General features: G+C 37.2%; 1 protein-coding gene across 1 annotated transcript in view; it reads right to left on the bottom strand.

Annotated features, from left to right (window-relative positions):
* The window catches only part of LOC111512997 (opsin, ultraviolet-sensitive), a 29,823-nt gene extending 8,820 nt beyond the window's left edge, over positions 1 to 21,003 (bottom strand). The window contains exons 1-3 of the mRNA XM_074177116.1: positions 19,683 to 21,003; positions 11,297 to 11,427; positions 5,015 to 5,715 (exon numbers count right to left, since the gene is read on the bottom strand). Of these exons, the coding sequence (XP_074033217.1) occupies positions 5,015 to 5,715; positions 11,297 to 11,427; positions 19,683 to 19,948 (1,098 nt within the window). The 5' untranslated portion in view covers positions 19,949 to 21,003. The remainder of the gene's footprint in view (positions 1 to 5,014; positions 5,716 to 11,296; positions 11,428 to 19,682) is intronic.
* Between the last annotated feature and the right edge of the window lie 1,573 nt (positions 21,004 to 22,576).

Raw genomic sequence — 22,576 nt, 5'->3', positions numbered from 1 at the left:
ATTCCTCCATTTTTTGTATCAAGATGAAGTAGTAGAAAGCCGAAAGCCGTTTTAATTCAGTTATTCATATAACTACAAATCAAATACTTGAATTACAACTACAAAACAGAATGATATTGAAACAAACAGCAAATGACAAGACGGTTTGCTAACTCAACCGTGGACTACCGCTCAGGATGATGGACATACTCCCTTCAGCTATGAAGGAAAAATTCTGTTCTCCACCTTTATGGGAGCAGATGTACTAGTGACGATTTTCATTGTGTTAACTCTAGATATGTAATCCAGAAGCTACATTGATGAATATCTTTTGAAAAAGTATGTTTTTCCGTTAAAGAGTTGTTGGAAGTCAACTCTTGGAAGTCAAAAGTTATACGGGCTAGGAATTAACGAGGCCTTCCGTTTTAACATGTGATTTCCAGCACGGGTCGAACAATGAGTAGTCAAAATTCAAAATCCTACAGACTCACTCGAACTTATCTTCGCATCGCGATTGTGTGAATACTCATGACGAAACAGTCACGCTAAACAACTGGCTACAGAAAGACCGAGAGATAGATCATACAATTCTGAATCTTTTGGAAAATAATTTTACTGAAAACGATCTCCGCCCATTGTGAACAAACCAGATACACGTTCAAAATTTATTCATGTATACCTTTTACTTCCTGCAGGTAACCATGAAGAATATGCGTAGGCTGTTCAAAAAATGAATTGAATGTTCAGATTTCGCGGACTAGGTACATTCGATCAGCAATTTTTTAAATGATTTTATGTTGGTATACTTGTCTCAGACATATGTTCACAGTTTTAACTGTTGAGCATGTTTAGTTTGTTGGTGAGAGGCATAAAAGGTCAAAGAATTTGCATCACATTTTGTGTAAAAAATGGAATTAAATGTGATCATGCTTCTGCCACCGTATTCACCAGATGTGGCCCCCTGCGATTTATCGCTGTTCCCAAGATTGAAGAGACCCATGGAAAGACGGTGTTTTGCGGCGATTGAGGAAATAGAAACCGAATCGCAGAGAGAGTTCAAAGACTTACCAAAAAGTGCAAATCAGAACATCTTGGAGGATTGAAAAAAACGCTGTGTATTTTATCTGAGGGGGACTACATTGGAGGGGACAAAATAAAAATCGATAAATAAATAAATATTTTCGGAGACAAATGAAAATTCACCTTATTTTTTGAACAGAGTAGTATCCTCAACTCTCAGATCTTACAGGACAGAAACAACGCATTACGTTGAATTTCTCATGATTCCCCTGACATCGAATTCTCACTATGTCGAAATCGATCTTTTCTACTAACGTCACCAATATACGAACATGTTCCTTCAACCAATATTTTGCGGTAAAGTTTAATTCACAAGTACCATTTCACATAATTCCAATTCCTCTTCATCAAAAATTGAGATTTATGTGTAATTTCACACAGAGTAATTTACAGTTCGAGTTTAGTTGCGCTGACAAATAATTGAAAAGTTATTAGCAATTCAGGTAAACAAAGAAGAGAGGTTCGTTTTTTTCAAAATTGAAAAAAAGATCTTGGATAACACAATAATTAACAAAAGAATTGTTTCTTTACAAAACTATTGCATCAAGATTCATAGTTTCATAAAGTGTAGCTGGAAGCTCTTGGCTGCTACTGAGCAACGTCAAAATTGGTAACAAATTGCCAAAAACGACTCCCCTCAATAAGAAGATTCAACATATTGTCTCTGGTCTAGATTCTTGGCTAAACTGAAAAGGAAGGTGGTGCAAGCAGCTTCTCCGAACCAGAACTGGTCATTGGCATCACTTTAGACTTTGCCAAACAAAGATTGAACACCTGGATGGCAAGAAGATTTATGGATTGCTGGCAGAATCTTCCAGGATTAGCTCGCTCCAAGGCATTTATTCACCCTTCGAAGCTTCATACCAAACAGTTGTTGGACTACAGTAGGGATGAACTACGATGTCTAACAGGCTTTCTTACAAGTCACTGTCATTTGAATCATCATATGCAGAGACTCGGACTGTCGGAAAACAGTGTGTATCGCCTCTGTTTTGAAAATGATGAAACATACTTTGTGCCTGCCCCGCTAGGGACCGTATCAGATTTTTAGAGTTCGGCAGAGCCGTACTCTCACCATCTGACCTGAAAGACCACTCAACATACAAACTAATCGGCTTCGTTACGAAGCTGTGTTTATTTCGTCGAGTGTGGACCTAATCTAACCTATGTGGAGAAATTACGGGTGGACTCTAATCATGGGTACCCGATTGGGTCGCATCAAAAATAAAACATATTTGATTCTATTTAATATAAATATATAACAATGAAAATAAAAATAGGAATTTGGAGGGTAGTTGAACGAGCAATATTTTTACAGCAAGAAATGTATTGCAGTTTTCCTCTTAATTATGCTCAGTGGCGTAGCTTGCGGGGGCAGTTGGGTCCACGGCACCTGGCGGCATACGAAAGGGGGGACTCAATCCAAGTTTATCTCAAGGGCTGTTATAAAATCGTTGAATCCCGGCTGAAGGTGAGGCCCATATTTGGCGGTAATCAACCATAAACACAATTTAAAATGCAACGTTGATTTACTAGTCAAGTTTATTTCATCAAGAACTCTTTTCTTGGTTCTTCACATATTGTTTTCACTCGAGGACCGCCTACTTGGTACTGATGAAGCCCAACAGGTTGAAACAGCTATCTACCGGTGGCTTTTAAGTTGAAATCAAATTGGGAATGATCAGAATAGTACTTATCTATTCAACTTTAAATTTTTATGGAATAATTTTTCAGAAGCTTGACTGCATTAACCATTTTTGATTTTATATCATTTCTAGAAACATGTGAAAGTTTTCTGATGCCATTCCAGGAAAGCTTCTCAAATTTCTGCTAACGCAGTTGTCGGTTTTAAAGATTGGTCAAATCACCAGCGCCGACATGAAAACTTGGCTAGCTAACTTGGGTGTCACACCAATAGGTGGTTCCACTTATATCTCGCTTGCGTTTACGCGGTTATTTCCATCAAGTACTCGTCTTGGATCTTTACATTTTGTCCCCCCGTTAAAGGATGAATAACTTTTTCATCCATCCCACCCCAGCCAGGTAGGGGTATCCCGTGAAGGGCGGCACTGATGTCCTAGGACTTCATGCCGTCATCTATCAGTTGTGTACCCATTGGCCCCTCTCAAGGCCAACAATCAGTCAAAAGGGTAGGGGAGCTGGCCTCCAAACCTGAATGAAATTAAGATGGATCTCGTCGTTACATTTTGTCTTCAATCGAGGATGAAAACCCACACGTTACGCCACTGATTATGCTTTCATCAACTAATATTTTTTTCAAAATTGACGGTTTAAATGAAAACCTTGATAACTCTTCAACCAATAGCCTGTTCTTTTTTATTATTTGTAACTATTCTTTTAAGACTGAATTAGAAAAGATCCTCACCAAAAAAAAGTCGAAAATTTTTTTTTCATTCATTCATGAACAGAGATGACGAAAAGTTGAGAACTCAAATGAATCATTGAACAAAGACCTGACGTTTCGTCTAGTACTGCGAATGTCATTATCAAAGGCGATGTGGTAATGGTCGCAATGCCCGAGTTGTTGCTCAAGTTGTTGTTTCCGTCGTTTTGACCGCATTAACTATCGTATTTTAGTTAAATTATTATCAGAGGACGTGGCTTGGTTTCTCTAAATAAGATTATGTGACTTTGTTTGTGTACCTGTGAGGACAGGTACCCATATTTTATTGATGTTCATTGTCTCTTCTTTTCTATTGAAATTATCCGGCTTTTCTCAATTTCTATTGCCTGTCTATATACTTTTGGATAGTATTTTTGAGTTTCATCGAATATTACTGTTTCTCCAAATGAGATAATTTGCGAGCGTTCTAGGTTGCCTTCTTTCAAAGAAGGCACTCATGTTATCTCTTTCAAAGATACAGTAACACTCGATAAAACTCAAAATTACTATCCAAGAGTATATAAAAAGGTAATAGAAATTCAAACACACAGAAATACTTTCAATAGAAAAAAGAGGCAATGAACATCAATAACATCTGGCTACCTCTCCTCAATTGCACACAAACAAAGTAAGGTAATCTAATTAAGAGAAACCAAGCCACGCCCACTAATGATGATATTTGTTTTAGTTTTCATTTTCATGGTTTGAAAAACAATTATAAACGAATGCATTGTTTGTGAGATATTTTTTCAAATAAGATCATTGATGTAAATAATGTTTTTTAAGCAAAATCGTTTCCAAATTTTTTCCAATAGTAGAAAATTAACGTATTTGCCATAAAAAGTCCAGAGTATTACTACTAACCTAGTACCTATTTTTTTTATTATTCTTTGAAATTCATAATGAATGAGTTGAAATCTTTTTTTGTTGAAACGACCGAATCGCTCAAGTGAAAGTGTAAATGTTGGAGGTGTAGGTAGGAATTGTTTTCAGTTAATTTTCTGCTCTTCAAAGATCTCTTTACAGTTGAAACGGGTATACTTTTGGGAAAAACAGCTACTTTCATATAAAAATTGAATTACATGATAGAAAAGTGCTCTCGAAACAACTACTTTTATATGAACACTGAGTTATACAAAAACGCTTTTCTCTATTCATTTCGTATTCCAAACATTCGTATGGAATTGAATCAGATTTAAATCGCAGAATTGCTACACAATAAAGTAAATGAAAGAGGTAAAGTTTCACTTCATGGAAAACTGTCATCCTCAATGGCGGACATCGATGTTTCTGTGCAAGACACTTGCCTTATCGCTTCTTCAGTACCAAATCTGGATAACATTACAAGATACACATTCATAAAATTACGAATTTTTTTTGTTCATATTGTTTTCGGAACCGTAAATCACTGTAGGTGAAATTACGACACCTCATTATACTTGAACTGAAGTTATTTGAAATGGCATATGCGACCTAGACTAGTAATAGTAGTAATGAAGACTTAAATTCTATGTGGTGAGAGTTCGACTTATGGTAGGCAACCAATCTTACCTTTCGATTGTTTTCCCTCTTCTTCTTCAATTGAAAGCAACATATCTTCCGAAGCTCCTTCTTGAACTTAGGATGAGACAAGGCGTACACGTATGGATTTATGCAACTAGCCGCCTTACAGAAGATTGCTGGAATCATCGAAGTCAAAGGAGTTATTATCTGTTTCTGATCTGAAATTCCCAAGAGTGCCACTACTGCATAGGGTGTCCATGAGAAAAACCACATCATGATGGTAGATAATACAACCAAAGCAAGTTTAATTTCCTGTTTCTTATTGTCTTCTTCCTTAACGTGTCTGAAGGAGTCTCTTCCTCTTTTCTGTGAAATGGTCCTACCAGCGACTACCTTCATGATGTTGAAATAACTGAATGATATCAAAATGAATGGTACGACCCAAGCTGCTACGAAGAAGACTAATATGAAAACTTTTATTTTAGGATCATTTGTCAGGTAGTCGAAGCTGCAACTTGTTAAGTATCCCTCGTAGGCATATTTCCCCAGTCCTATGTCTAGAGCTGGTATAATGGCAAAAACTGAACCATATATCCAAGCCACCACAAGGCTTATTTTTATTCTCACTTCTGAAAGACTTCGTTTCAAAGGAAATTTTATGACAAAATATCTGTCGAATGAGATGACACTCAATGTGATTATGGAAAGTGTTCCAGTAAGACCACCCAAGAAACCGTAAAGCCGACATGCTGAAAATAACACAAATAGATATAATAAATGACTAACAAATATTTCTTACTAAATGATGTGAAGAGAGTGCAATATGAGTGTAACCTTTCACGTCACGAAAATAACCGTGTTAAAGACATTTTCCGGGTTTGTTTTCCATAATCTACAGATTTTATGCCTGACTTACTTACATCTATGACTACGGCGAACATAATCATAGGCGATTTGGCAACGGACGAAGTGTTCTAGTTGTCCTCAAAGCAAATACCATAGTTTTGATTTGGTTCCCCAGTTTAGTTCATATGAAATGTGCGTGGCTTCGTTTCTATTGGTTAAATTGAATAGCCTGTTCCGTGAGAAATCCACCGCAGGTAGTAACATTTTATTAATTTTCTCTTTTTTTCGGTCAAGATTTTTTATGTGAAACATCTATAGCCGCACATAAAACCAATTGCTATTCATTTTTGAACATTCTGAAAAATTGAGTTTCAAACTTTTTTTTTATCAATGTAACACATCATATTCATGATTTAACTCATATCTACTAAATAATGGGTCGCAAATGTAGAAATGGTCTTTTAATTCAAGAAACTACTTCTATGCTCTTTGATTCTTTGAGAAAAAGTTCAATATGAAGTTTTGAGCAAGAGCCATCAACTTGTATACTCCTGATCTATCCAACACTGAAGTTCTGTCTTTATTGGTTTCAATAAATTCACTGAAAATATTATTCGTTCTGTAAGCCACGTCTTAGTATTCTTTTTTCGAAAAACGAGCGATATTATTGGTGGGTTCACCAAAATATGAAAATGTCCTGTAACGGACGTTATCGTTTCTTGAATTTGGGTAGACCTGGTCCATGGCTTGTTTTTGTAGTTTTTTGGAAGAAATGGAATCAATAATATTTTCCTTTTAACCGTTGTTGACCGCGATTTGTTTGATGATACTCATCTCTCTCTGGAAATTACTTTCCGACAGTGGAATATTCAATAGTATGTGACGCATAATTACTACATGGATAATGTTATATTTAGAATGTATGTTTTTATCATTCCCTCTTTATATAGATTTTCTATTTAGTTTATGTGAGGTCTGAAAATATTTTTAGTTAAATCAAGTTTGTTAGTGAGGAGATTTTGATTGGAATTGTCAATTAAATAGAATTCAAAAACGTCAGTAAGACTATTTGATAATAACATTATATCCATCTCATATCTAAAAGATAATACAGAAAATGAAATTCATAATGATCAGGTAACTAACAGTTTCTTGTACTGGTACAGATACGTAGATGATATCTTAGTCTGTTTTAGTACAGCTAAGCAATTAGGTAATGTTGTCAAATATGCCAATTCCATTCACCCGTCAATAAAATTCACCACTGAAAGGGAGGTAAATAATTCAATAAATTATCATGAGTTGGCCATTACGAAAATTATTAGTAAACATGATTTTGCAATTTTCCACTAACCATCTTATACAGACATTGTCATATATAATTCTTCCACATACCCTTACCAGCATAAAGTAGCTGAATTCAATAGTATGCTTCACCAATTCGAAGATCAATTCCACATTTGCGAACCATCTTTTGAGGCAGTTTTTTTCAAACTTATCGAATTCACGGCTCACGGAAAACAATTATATTAAGCAAAAAAACTTAAATTACAATGAAATAAAATACAACCAACAATTGAAAATTGAACAATTAACAAGAAATTAATATTAAAATGAAAAGATTCCAAGTCAAGTTACTTCACGACGTTTCGATTGTTAGTATCCACAATCGTCTTCGACTTATTTCTCCGAGAGTGTTTCACCTATCCCCTCCTCCCCCTTTCCGCTTCATCGGTTTTAGCAGGAGATGACCATTTTGCGGGAAATTGTCAGAACCAGTGGTTCTCCCTGCGGATGATCTCAACTTGTGACCACTTTATGTTATGTTAATGATTCCAAACATGCTCTGCTATTCCTGATTTGCTGGTTTCTCCTCGCTGTGTGTGTATCTTGTGCTCGGCAATGCGAACTTTCAATGGCCTCTTAGTAAATGCAATTCTTAGAATCTTGCAAATTTTTGAATCCTCATTTCATTGTAATTTCAGTTTTTTTGCTTAATATGGTTGTTTTTTTTTTCAACTAATCTTTTTAATTTTGTTGATTTTTTTCAGGGATTTCAATTAATTTAGGCAATGGCAGTCCGAACTAATGAAATGCACCGTGAAACATTGTCAACCACCTTCAAACAAAAACAATTTTCAAATAATTAGGTTCTTCGGGTAGACTCTCGGCTTCACAGATAAGCATCGACAGGGTTGTGAAGATACAAGACCAGAAATCAATATTATGGCCAACAAAAATCATTATAGAGAGAATAATGTCAGTGATCCTGAAAGTCTACTCGAAAAACTCAATCATTCAAACCTTGCTTTCGAAGGAAATAATGTAACGGACTAGATCGGGACAGGTCTGGAAAAACATAACTTGATATTGATATTCAGGCCAACCAAAATCAAAGCAAGGGTATATAGTTTAAAACTCCACTGAGCCTTCAGCAAAATTGAAGGTTTACCGAATCCCTCATAGCTGTGGATCGGTCTACATTGGAATCCCGAAAGGAAATGTATGCACTCAGCTTGCTGGATATACTGGGTTTACTGAATCCCTTGTAGCTGTGTATCGTCTACATTGGAACTATTGGAGGTATGAGTATCCGACTTTTTGAACAAAGAAATTAGAAAGACCTGAGTATCTACTTTCCAAAACTATATAGGAAGGCAATAAAAATTCAGAAACACAGAAACAATTTCAATCGAAGAGAAAAGAGGGAATTAACATTGATCAAATCTGGCTACCACACTCAATTGCGCACGTAATAGGTCAATTAATTCAACCAATAGAAACGAAGGCTTGGCTCACCACCAATGGCATTAAATCGGATAAGTAAACCATTACTGTAAAGTCTGGTATAAGGGAAACTTCAATTCTTTGTATGTTGCCTCATGACCTTTGATAGCATCTATCTACCGTAGTCGTAGACGAAACATCCGCCAACGAACCAGGAAAAAGAGCGCCAAAAATGTAATTTTCCTGTGAAGACCACCACTGCTCATCAGAATTTTTCATAATGAACAAGAAGAGATAAATTAAAAATTATATTACAAAATACTTTTTGTAACCCTTTGGAAAAAGTTTTTTCAATAGTTCTTGTCAAAAAAGATTGTGAATGAGGTACTTGGTTCATTGCGAAACAAGAGCTCTGCTCTTATTGCCAAATCACTTTGTTCACATAGGTTGTTTCAATTATACTCTAATTTGTATACGTTGTGAATAAAATTATATATATTTTTATTTCACCGTAGTGTGCGCTGGTCAGGCCCTATTCCCCGAAGCCCCGATACATTCTGGAGGGCGCGTCAGCATTATCAACCAATGACCACTCCCCACACCGTGGGGAGTGTGCCCTGTGCAAGCGCAGTGAGCCAAGAATGACAGCCTTCTGCATCTGTGCGGCTAAGATTTCTGCCTTAGTGCGGCAAGCCAGTATGATTTTAAGATTCGATAATAGAGAGGACATCATTCCACCAAGGACTCTAATAATCAGAACAACCATCTTGACAGAGTGATCTGGATAGAGTCTGCGGAGTTCGAAGAGAAAATCTCGATATTTTATCCGTTTTTCCTCCTCTTTTCTGACGATATTCGTCTCGCCAGGAGCTGAAAACTCCACGACAAATATCGTTTTGCTCTGGTGGTCGAGAAGGACCACATCAGGCATATTAGCTTGTATGATCCTGAGGGTGGGGAACCAAAAGTTTCAATAAATTCTGCACTTCTCATTCCCCACAACAGATTCAATATCTCCCGGAGCGTAGGGCAACACCGGTCTCTCGTCAATACCGTAAAAGTGCCGTAGATGGTAATATAGCACATTTAGGGCCGCGTTATGTCGATGGATATAGGCCGAGACCGCATATGCTGGACATGCTGATAATAAGTGCATTAGGGTCTCGGGCGCCTCGCGGCAGGCCCTGCATCTTTTGTCAGGAACCTCTATACCCATCACGCGACTGCGGTAGACTAAGGTGTTGAAGACACCATCCCCGCAAGCTATGATGAACCCCTCAGATTCCGGGCCCACTTAACCTGAAGAAAGCAGAAGTCATGCGCTTTGATAACCCAAGGTCTCCAATGTTATTGAAGAATACCCCATGCATTGGCTTATCCTTGTGTTTCCGCAGAAGTGAAGTGATCTCTGCGGCTTTTATCTGAGCTTGTATCTAAACGGGTTTCAACTCGGTGACAGAGTTGTGGTCACCTCGTTCAGTGTCGAAACCTATACCGAGTTCATCAGCTGCTCGGGCAGCTGCTCTAAAGAGAAATGCTTCAATATCTGCTCTCTCATATCTGTCATGTAAACACTCCAAACTCAAAAATCAACGGCCTCCCTGTTGTCGAGGAAAGTACGACCGTGGAAAGGACGATTTGGGATGCAAACTCCTATAGAGATGCATATAGCTCCTCCCGAGTCCACTTCACTACTCCAAACGAGTAGAGTAAGATTGGAATGGCAAGCATATTTTTTGCAGCAACATTGTTCTTCTCCGACAGTTCCGATGACCAGATCTATCGAAGTTTGTGTTGATACTTGTCGCGGAGAGAGTTCTTCACTGTTGTTACCTCTTGTGAGTGGCGTTGTTCCACCCCGAGGTAAGTATACGTCTCTCTGGCATCCAAATGGTGTAGGATGCTTCCATCTACGAGCTGCACATCCTCTCCGTAGTCCTCGCATCGTCCTCTTTTGAGATGGACCATTGCACATTTGTCTATCCCGAATTTCATACCAATAGCATGCGTGTACTCTTCCACCACCCTCAAGGATTGATGGAGATTCTTCTCTCCAGAGGCATAAAGTTTAACATCATCCATATTAAACAAATGGGTGACCTTGTGCCTCTGGTTTCCGGGGTTGTACCCTCAAGTATTTCCGAGCGCAACGGATAATGGCAATAGTGAGATGCAGAAGCGAAGGAGACTAAGGGAATCACCCTGAAATACAGCCCTTCTGAAAGTGATCCATCCTGTTTGGACTCTTGCTTGACCAGATGTTATGGTGGAGCGAGTTATTAATATTATTATTATTTGACCTCGCCTATAAGACCAACAGTCTTCTACAACCCTATATTTTTCGATGATGAATCATCAAGAGGAACGAAAGAAACCAAAAAAATTTAATTTGAAACAACCATATGTCAGTTCTGGGAATAGAGTGGTAAAAAAATTGTAAAAAGTTTCAACATTTTTCGTTTCTAGAAAGCTGGAATTCAGGATTATGAAAAACATGATACCGTTTGATGAAGTTAATCGACCGACACGTTTTTTTTCAATTTGACCCCTACTGAGGAGGTACGACGCTCCTAAATTGGTATGTAAGTGATTAATTCCTGGGCTCGGCCTCATTTAATCTGATATACTCTGTGGCATTATCAGAAAAAAAATGTATTTTTAGTCATTTGACAAATACTTTTTTAAAAATCATTACTTATTTCTTCTTTATTCATCAGAAAATAGTTTGAAGTCACATATTATTTAAGAAAAAAATACCTTCATCTCCGAGTGCTGGTCCTCTATAAACACAATTGTAGATGAAAATTGGTGTCTTCAGTGTCATTAAACCATCACTCACAGCTAAATTAACAATTAACGTATTTGCAGGAGTCCTTAGAGCCTTGCATCTGAAAACAAAAATCCAGAATTTCACTAGTTCGGACTTCCATTGTCTACTATATAAAATGATTTGAAATCCCTGAAACAACTAAAAAAGAAGAATTAAAAACAAATTTTGAGTAGACCGATCATCAGCTCCACAGATTCGGCTTCTCAAAACTTGTCTAGATTTTTACTTCCCAAAATACAACCATTACAAGGAAAAACATCGTCTTTTGTGAAGAATTCAAGGCATTTTGTTGAACTACTAGGGTCAATTGAAGTCACACAGGAAGATCAACTAATTAGTTTCCACGTGGAAAGCATTTACATTAACGTTCCGGTCGAAGAAGCACTCCAAATCATACAGAGAAAGCTATCCGAAGACGGGAACCTGAAAGTGAGAACGAATATATCTATTGAAGTAATTATGGAATTACTAGGATGCTGTGTACGAAACTGTTATTTCCAACTGAAGAACGAATTCTTTACACAAGATGAGGGACTGCCAATGGGATCGCCACTTTCACCAGTCATAGCCAACATATATATGGAGTGGTTTGAAACTCTGGCCATTGAAGAAGCCCACAAGAAACCTTGAGTCTGGTTGAGATATGTTGACGACACCTTTATAATATGGAACCATGGGAATACTGAACTAGACGCCTTCCTGAAACACATCAACAGCGTGAGACCTTCCATCACTTCCACAATGGAAAAGGAAATCCACAACGAATTGCCATTCTTAGACGTTTTGGTGAAGAGAACCGACACTAAGTGAGAAACATCTGTATACCGAAAACCCACTCATACGGGACAGTATCTGAACCACCAATCCAACCACCATCAATCGACTGAAAGAGCAATCATCAAGACTCTATTTTGAGCTCTGTAATACGAAGGAAGGTCTCAAGAAGAAACTAGAAGCGGAAAATGGAAAGCGGGTATAAGTGAAAGTACCCGAACGACCTATAAATAGTCATCTCTCGGAGGAATCAGTCCAGTCATCACTCGAAGACGATTGTAGATACTAACAATCGAAACGTCGTGAACTAACGTGGCTTGGAATCTCTCAACTTTTTATCTTTATTTTCTTTTTCATTTCTTTATTTTTATTCATTTTTTGTTCAATTGTTCTATTTTTACTTGTATTTTATTTCACTATTATTTCATTTAAGGTTTTTTTGCTTAAATAATTGTTATTTCCAGCTATTCATTTTTAATTCTTCTTTTTTAGTTGTTTCAGGGATTTCAAATCATTTTATATAGTAGACAATGGAAGTCCGAACTAGTGAAATTCATCATGAAACATTGTCAATCACCTTCAAACAAAAATCCAGAAACTGAACTTTTTATGGTTTCAATAACTTCAATATTATTTCATAAATTGATATATGTTTTATGCACATGTGAATTATGACATATATAGTATTGATCAAACGTGTCTGAAAACTGTATGGAGGAGAGCTACATACGTATAAGAAAATAAATAATTCGAAATAAAATATCTAAATATTCATATCTCCTTACTACCCACACGGAAGGTTCTAGTAAATGTTTGCCGGAAAACAACTACATTCCTTGCTAATACCACACTGGATATTGAGTTATATCTGCCAGACATTCATGCAAGATACCTCACAGAGGTTAGTCTCGCAGATATATCTCTTGTTGGTGCAGCAGCATTTCGTTCATCCTGAAATTATTTGAGTAGATCACCTACAGACCGGTTTCGAGGCATTATTTCTCATCAGGGCAGGAAAGATCCGACCCAAACAGCAAATTGCCTGGGACGCAAATAATTTCAACGTGGCTTAACTGCATATATGAAACCTTCGTCTAAGGCAGGGGTCTCCAAACTACGGCCCGCGGGCCAAATCCGGCCTGCCAGTGTCATCAATCTGGCCCGCGACAGCCAATGATTACCTAATTGTTGTTACTATTGCTGTGATAAGTTGAAAAAGAAAACACAGAATGATAATTACTCGGTTTTATTTACTTGCAAGGTAAAACTTAACGACAGAAATGATGACAAAGAAAACTTAACTTAAGTATCTAAGTTTAAGCATATTACGCACTTTGCGACTATCCTAGTATAGAAATATAGTTGAGGGCAGAAATTGGCCCTTAAAACAAACTGAAAAAATCATTATGGCACGAAGGCTTCAAAGTTTGGAGACCCTTGGTCTAAGGGAGGGGTTGTTAACTAGTAACAGTTGCATCTCGTGAACATAGCCCCATGCGAAGAAGAAACATCCCATGTACCAATACTCTAACAAAGATCAAAACGTGTCTGACGATGTAGCGAGAAGAGACACATACGTATAAAAAAATTAATATTTCGAAATATCCATCTCTCCCAACTACCTACACAGTAGTTCTGGTAAAATTTATTTTCTTATGTACAGCATATTTCCTAAGTACAGTATGAAACTTCAGAGGGTGATTCGTTAGGTAGTTTCACGAAAAAAAGTTTCTATGAACATATGTCCGGAGTTGCTTCGTTTCTGAGATACAGGGCGTTGAAGTTGAAAATAACGTTATATATAAAATGTCATGAATATCCTTACACCGATTTGGTTGAAATTTGCTATAATTATTTGAAGTAAAGGCGCTTATTCAGCTCGAACTAGATTGAAATTATTAGGTCCAGTGGAGTCTCAGTGGGCACCACAGCTGACAATTTTGGGGAAAAAGAACGCCAATGACTTTTTTGTAGTTTTTCATTATTTCAGATGACGCAACTAAAAATACAACATTTTTGTCGCCTGTGTTCTCTTCATATCAAGCTTCGTTTTGACCTTCAAGTAAATGAGCAACATGTTCAACTTCTGACAAAATACACAACTGCAATCGATTTGTCATTGATTGTCTGACACGTTCATAAATACCTGTAGTATTCCTTATGACATTGCACTTGTCAATTATTCGATTCCTTAAGTCATTCATATCTAGGACAGGAGTTTTATAAACAAGAGCCTTCAGATAACAATTATTGTGTCTTTCGAACAATTACATTCCACACAATAAATTAGGTTGTTTTTCACTCAAAATCTATGACCAACAACCAGCAAACATAACACCGAAACTGTTGCTTTTTTTTTGGTTCTGTGGTGTTGAGTAACATGTGTCTTTTTTAATCTTAATATTCATCATAATATACCTACCTATATTGAACGATCGAGTTGAATAATACAATTCATCCATTTTCCAACCATGTTGAATTCCTGCTGTTTGTATAATTGAAATTTTACTTAGGGATGAATAAAATCTTCTAATAGTATTACCCATTATTAAAATTTCGAACATGCCCGGAAAATTTTTCATTTATAATGTTCATTAATTATCAGCTAACCTTTCAAATACCAATTGTGAAATAATGTGCCTCTATAATGTCTGGAGTCTTAGGGAGTAGGCAACACATTATACAACAGTTCTGGGTAGTGGGTCACGTAGACATGAAGAAGAGAAACCGTTTCATATTATAAGACAAACCTCAAAATTTGTTGTTAAATATACTATTTTTCAAATCTGGCAACATTCAGTTAATCAAACCATGATGTAATTACCTGGTATACGATTCATTTCTTCAAAATGTTAGAATATAAAGAATGAAATTTCGTAAATACCAATTTCTAAAAAAAGGAAAAAGGAAATGAACGAATAGGTATCAATGGAAACTATTTTAAAAATGTTGAGATTATTCCTAGAAATTGTTGTTGACACAATAATAAGCCATTCCTTGGGTTGAATAACCAAAATTTCGAATTTCATCAAACTAATGAGAATGAAATTTATAGAATGGTGTTAGATTTTAAGTTGATCAAAAATATTGGAGAACATGCTTAATTCGCAGATGCGCACTAAATTAAAAAAAAAATCCCCTTAAAATAAAAAATGCTATTCCATTTCGTTTTTTACACTTGTCATTTGTCAAAACACATTTCTCTCACTTCCGTGTATTGTTAGGTTGACAATACACACCTGAATCTGGAAATTGATGAAAATTCACTCGCTCGATAAATGATCTGCACTCCCTGATAACTAAATGAAAAAAATACTTTCTCTCTCTGAATCATAGGCCAACATCAAACAATCGTTGTAGCAATGCAGAAATATCATCAGAAAAATTTTTAGTCAGTGATAGTAACACCAGTTACCACACACCAATTATGCAGATGATGTTTGTCTGTCTGTTCGAAATCTATTTAAAATACGTTTTTCCGTTAACCAGTAGTGGCTCCCTTTCGAACCACAACCCTTAGAACTCAGAACTTGTGCGTGGCTTTGCCTTTTTACGTACGATGCCCAGCACGGGTTAGACGATGAACCACCATTTCACATAACGATCGATTGAATGGGTAGAACGAACCACTCACGATTACCTATTGGCTACCGTTCCTCTTTATGTTCCCAGCCATTGAAATCTGATAAGCCGATTCTAGAAAAACTGAAAAATTTGTGTTTGAGGTTCATCACGGGCACAATGCGACGTGATCGTGTGTCTAAATACCTTGTGGCTCACACCTATTCACACTCGACCAAATAAACAGGTCAGATGGTAAGAGTACGGCCGAACTCGAAAAACCTGATTCGGTTCCCAGCGGGGCAGGCACAAAGCATGTGCTCCTGCTGTTTCATCATTTTCCAAACAGAGGCGACACACACAATGGCGTTCAATATTTGTTTGGCAAAGCCTGAAACGATGCCAATGACAGGTTCTGGTCCGATGAAACTGCATGCAGCACCCTCCTTCGCGAGGGAGCCAGCGCCTCATTGCCTTCCAGGCCAGTATGGCCACAAATCCAGATCAGAGACAATCTGTTAAGTCTTCCTATAGAGGAGAGTCATCAATTTGCTAGACGTTGCTCAGTAGGAGCCAAGAGCTTCCAATATCGCTTGACTGTCTGATAATATTTCTATTGACATGTGTATGAGGTTGGATTCTTCCAATCTCTTCGCACATAATTCAATAGCATCAATTTCCGCTTGAAATACAATCGCATAGGTTCCTAGGCAGGTTGATATCCTGTCCTGGGCCTGCGACTGAAAACACCTGCACCAGAACCGGAAGGTGTTTTTGTACCATCTGTGAACCAACAACGATCTGATCTTAATATTTCCTTCTCCCGGAGGATCCAGTCCTCTCTACCCGGGAACAGTACTTTATAAGGCAGTTCGTAGTTGACAGTTGGAGGTCATTTCCAGAATGCTATGACATACATGAACATGTCATTTTGACATGTTCATGAATACAAGTTACTGACTAATTGAACTCTTAAGTGGTTTATATCACGTGGTAACTTTTTGTTAACTTTTCAGTTTGCCTTTTACTACACTTCAGCAGATTCTATACTGATTTAGCTTCGTTTATTTTTCAAGTTGTGAAAGGTTATATACTCAAAAAACAGTAGGAAAAAAATTTGATTAGATACCAACATGTTTTAATCCAATTCTCTACCAGATTAAAACAAAGCCTTGATATATTATCTGGGATAGAAGCTGAAGCGCATTACATTTCCAATGTGTCTAAAATGGTTACTGTCATCATCAGGAAGATACAAAAATGGTTTTCTGAAATGGAAGAGAAATAGTTGTTATGTATTAACTTACGAATGTCAGTTAAAGTAGTCGTTGGTTTTCAAAATATAAAAAATTAAAAATCTGTAGAACACGTATACATAAATAGGAGTGTATATTTCCAATTGAGATATTTTAAGTTGAAAATAAAATGAATTACTTTCGGAAACGTTGGTTATTTTGAGGAAGCTGAATGAGTAAAAAAATCCAATAATTGATTTTATTCATAACTAGGAAAAATGTATAAATACGATAAGTTCCTGACTGATTGAGCTCTTCAAAATTTTTTTGTTCTTTATTACACTTGTGTGTATATCCTCTGTTGATCTAGATTTATTGATTTATTGAATTTATATTCAAAACTCAGAAAACATCAAGGAACATATTTTGTCTCTTATTGACCAATTGTTTCAAGACGTACATTTTTATTCACTAAACGTTTAATAATAAATAATTTTTTCTTTATAATTCTACCTCCGCCTCCAAAAATAGCCTTCGTTACACCACTGAAATAGAGTACCTAGTCATTGTACGTATTACACAATACTATTTACGAGTTACTCAAATACGCTTTCAGTAAAAATGTTTTCATGAATTAATTGTATTTTTTGTGATCAGAAGTTCATAGGGTATTTATAATAAACTGATGATAATATTGGGAATATTATTTGTTTCACAAAACTGAACGTACGATCGATTTTTGCAGGCGTAATAAAGCCCAAATATAATTATTATTGTAAGAAAAAAAATTTTTGATTTTTTTTTTTTATTTTTCGACATAATACCAGGTAAAATTTACTTCTTTTATGTTTATTCATATACCTTGTTTTTTTTTATTGTCAACCATTAAATTTGACGCTTTATAAATCGCAGTTAATTGTGTTTTAATGTCACTGCTTTTGTCCGAGAACAGGTTTCTTGGTGACAAATGTATTATTACGCCTCATCCAAGTAGATATTTACCCTCAAGGGATGGAATGTTAAAACACCCATTGTTATCACAAACGTTACGTTAAAGTAAATCACTTCATTCGGAAGAGAATACAGTGTTTGTTTGAAAGTGGTTGACAATGTTTCATGGTGAATTTTACTAGTTCGGACTGAATAAAATTGAAATGAATAGCTAAAAATAAAAACAATTATATTAAGCAATGAACCGTTGAAAAACAATAAAGATCTCAAACAAATTACTTCACGATGTTTCGATTGTTGGCATCCACAATAAACTTCGCGTGATGACTTTACTATTCCTCCGATAAATGACTATTCATTGGTCACTCGAAAGCTCTCACCTATCCCTTCTCCCCTTTCTCCACTACACCGACTTAGCGGGAGTTGACCGTTTTACCGCTTGATTGAAGGTTTCCATATGTTGCGTATATCTATGCCAGTTTGGCTGAAGGCGTCGTTGGCCAACATGCAACTTCTTTGAACTTCCTCTTAAACCAATGTTCCTTCCTGTGGATGATCTCACTCAGCTTGGGACCAGTTGATGTTATGTTGATGAGTCGAAACATGTTCTGCTATTCTCGATTTGCTGGTTTCTCCTCGCTGCGTGTTTTTCTTGTGCTCTCGTGCGAACTTTCAATGTCCTCTTAGTTTCACTGATATAGGATTTGCCGCACTCACAGGGTATTCGGTAAATGCAATTCTTGGAATCGCAGTCCGCGTTTGGTGGCCTGGTTTTCGTGAGGCTGCTATTCAATGCAACAAAAACCCAGGCATAGGTTTTCTACAAAAAGATAAATGTCTCCGAACTGCATATAATAATGGCAGGTCAGACAATTCCGTTTTCTGCTTCGATAAGTTTGTTGAGGGTTAAAATGGACACCAATATGTCTTGGCACAATCATGTCCCTGGAATTGCAAAAGCCGCTTCTCAAAAGCTTGGAACACTGTTCCGAACCAGCAACTTTTGATGCTTTATAAAGCTAATATCAGACCTTCTTTGGAGTATTGTTCTCATGTATGGAGTTCCGCCCCTAAGCATACCCTGAATCTGCTGGATTCCATCCTGAAAAGAGCTATCCGCCTGATTGGAGACGCGAACATCACTTGCAACCTTGATAGTCTGGGATATCGAAGAAAGGTTGAAGATTTGTCTTTCTTCTATAGATACTTTCACGGAAAGTGTTCAACTGACTTGGCACATTTGATTCCACCAAGAGCGCTATATATAAGAAATACGCGATGGACTGTGGCTGCTCATCGTTTTGAGGTTCAACTCAGTACGCCTGAAACTTCACTGCACAAGAACTCTTTCATTTGGAGAACTGCGTTTATGTGGAATAAACTTCTCCAGCGATTCAAGTCCAACGGGAATCACTTCTTTCGTACAGGCACCGCTCTTAGAACACCTTGAGGATTTTCTTGTGATGCCTTGCGTTTCGTTCTTAAAAAAATATTGACCTAAATCTGGATATTTCAGCTTTGAACGCGAAATTTTGGCTTCAAATCTGAAATTCCAACTTTAATCGCAAAATTTCGACTTTCAAATGATAAAAATGTGTAGGACTTTCTATTTTTTCTCGACAAACCTGATCTCTTTCAAAAATACTCTTTTTTCGATTCAACATTTACACTTCACGTTCCTTGGGTTGATGATGTTGACATGGTAACTTCAAAACGCGCGTGTTTAAACACACTGAGTCATAGCTACTTTGAATAACTATACTGGGATACCAATAATGAATTATATACATACCTCATGAATAGATAAATCACAAGAAAATTTCCCGTAACTCCCAGAAACATCAACAAAGTGTAAATAGCGGCCAGAGTATAGAAACTGCTTGTTTCTGGAGGAGGAAACTGCATCCAGTGAATGTTAATGTCGTAAATATATTGTTCGTCGAAATGTCCCATCTTCTTCCACTCGTCAACAGGCCACATTAAATTGAATTTTCTGACGATTTCTGAAAAATTCTGATATTCAGGTATACTTTCACTGTATCCACTTTCATTGAGCATATCACTGAAGGACAGAAACGGAAAATAGAAAACGATGTAACCGAGATGATCCAGTGTAAACTACTTCCTGGAAAACCAGATATCGAATGTTACCGAAAAAGTATCTTACCTCTATTTTCTGAAAAACTGATTATGTAAGAGCCACCGGGGAAAATTGTGTAATCAATTACTTTCAATAACGTTGTTACGTGTTCGACTTTGAATATCCAATTTTAATTAATTATTTGTAGTAGTCTTAGGTCAGGTTCTTAATATAATGAAGCGATATGAATATAAGTAGAATAATTAGGAGGCTTACTTACAGGTGTACGAAATTATTTGGAAATCATGACAAATATATGAGAAACAGTATTCTATATTCCCAATATTCACCTGAAATATCATTTCAGTTAAACACAAAGATTATAAAGCTGATTTCTATTTCTGAAGAAATCATCTAGAATTCAGTATATTTTTTGAGACAGAAACAAGGGGGATATATCCCCCCCAAAAGTTCTACAAGCAACGGGCATCCAAAAATTATATCAAATACAACGATTGGCATGTTTAAACTCACAGGAGCCATGAGAACAACACCAACCGCGGCAATAGAATTAATTACTGGTCTGTCCCCTCTGGACCTGTACGTTGAGGAGGTTGCGTTAATGGCCATGTTACGATTGCGACGGCTGGTGCAAACCTCGAAGTAGGAATGGGTCCATTGAGGCTGAGCCTATGGCGAGAAGCGCTTACTGCACATCCCCTTCTGCAGGCAACCAGTGATGTAATTGAACCCAGGTTTGTGTTTAATAAACCCTACAAAATACAAATAAAACAGAACACAGAGTCAGATGCTACAAATGCAATACGCATATATACAGACGGCTCAAAAACCAAAGAAGGCTCAGGATGTGGAGTGTGCTGCAGATCACTAAGCCTAAGAATTAAGTGATGAATGGGAAAAATACCAGCCTGGTTCGAACAGAACTGGCGGGTATCTCAATTGCCATAAAAATATATTAATCTGCACTGATAGCGACAAGCCCTACTAGCCTTGAACTAACAACGTGTTACCTCAGGGATAGTACTAGAGTGCCACCAAGATTTAGCCAAAGCCTCGTTAGATAATAACATTATCCTGAGGTGGATTAAAGGGCACGACAGGGCTAAAGGTAATCACATTGCCGACTCTTTAGCCAAGGAAGCTTAGAATTTTAGAACCCAGTGGCACATACGCCCTGATAACTTCGACAATTGCGGAACTAGCCAAACGTCACACCCATGCTCAATCCCTTAAGAGATGGGATGAAATCAAAGGATGCAATCTTGCCAGGATCATCCTGGGCGACCCTGGAAAGCTGGCGCCGAGGAAATATCTGGCGATGACCAGGAAAATTCTACGCTCAACAGTAGGATTTCTGACTGGCCACTGACAACTAAGGAAACACCTCCATAATATGGGGATAGTGAACACACCTCTATGCAGGATGTGTGAACAGGAATATGAGACTGTCAGGGATGTTTTGTGCGAGTGTCCGGAGTTATCATCAATAAGAGAGTGTGTGTTTTGGCCTACTACTGCCAATATAAAGGAGATGTCTCCTAGTAACCTGTCCACCTTTCTGGAAAGGACAGGATGGACGATGACCTAGGAGAGGACAACTCCTCGGGAGGATGTACAATGGGTCACATGTGGCCTAAGTGCTGTGGGCCTACACTCATCCTCCCTACTCTACAGATACGATACTATTGGAATTATAAAATCCGTTAGAAATTTTATCAAGCCCTTAGCAAAACGGACCAAGTGTTTGAAAGAGAATATTGGAAAAAACTTTCCTGAAACACAATGGAAAAACCTTACGGCAATGTGCGTACAAACTTTCAAAGATCTTGGCGGCACTATCTGTTTCCACATGTACCCCTGAAAGGACGTTCTCTTCTCTGAAACGCCTCAAGACTCATTTAAGAAACTCCACAAGCCACGAACGACTAAACGGTTTGGCGTTAATGTCAATCCACCGTAGAATTGACATCGACACCGAGGAGGTAATTGATTTGTTTGCTGCAAAGGAAGCTAGAAAACTAAATATGATTTTGTAAAAAGATGTTAATATTTCTGTAATGGTTTTCTAATAAATATATAGGATCATGTAACACCGTTTTCTTTCTTTCGTAATTTTTATAGTTCATGTTTTTCTATTGTTCCACCAAACCAATCCCCCCCCCCCCGAAATTGTTTTCTGGCTACGGCTTTGGGCAGAAGCGATGTGATAATGATTGGATTGTACGTGTCTCTTTAAAAGAACTGAAAATTCAATGTGGATATTTTAGAAACATGTGGATTTCAATATTAGTCAAACATTTCTTATAGTCTTAGCATTTATAAAAATATCTGTAAATGAAATATTCGGTAGAAAATTATTATTATGTGCCATCGTATGAATCAATCACCTGCAAAACATTAATCTTGGGGGAAAATCCCAGGCATTAGAGCTTGGCCCGGTGTATGTGATATGGCGATACAAAGTTTCTTTTTAAAACTGTACATACGGTTTTTGGGCTGACTTCCAGCTGCAGTGGAATCTTCCTGGTACTTTTTGAAGGATCTCCTTCTATCGTATCAAGTAAAGCTTCTTCTAGTTCAGGCGT

The sequence above is a fragment of the Leptinotarsa decemlineata genome, unplaced genomic scaffold, assembly GCF_025532065.1.
Source record: "Leptinotarsa decemlineata unplaced genomic scaffold, Ldec_3_MD MMD2_tig00002159_RagTag_RagTag, whole genome shotgun sequence".
Lineage (NCBI taxonomy): Eukaryota > Metazoa > Arthropoda > Insecta > Coleoptera > Chrysomelidae > Leptinotarsa > Leptinotarsa decemlineata.
Note: the sequence above shows the minus strand (reverse complement) of the source record. Positions and strands in the feature narration are given on the sequence as shown.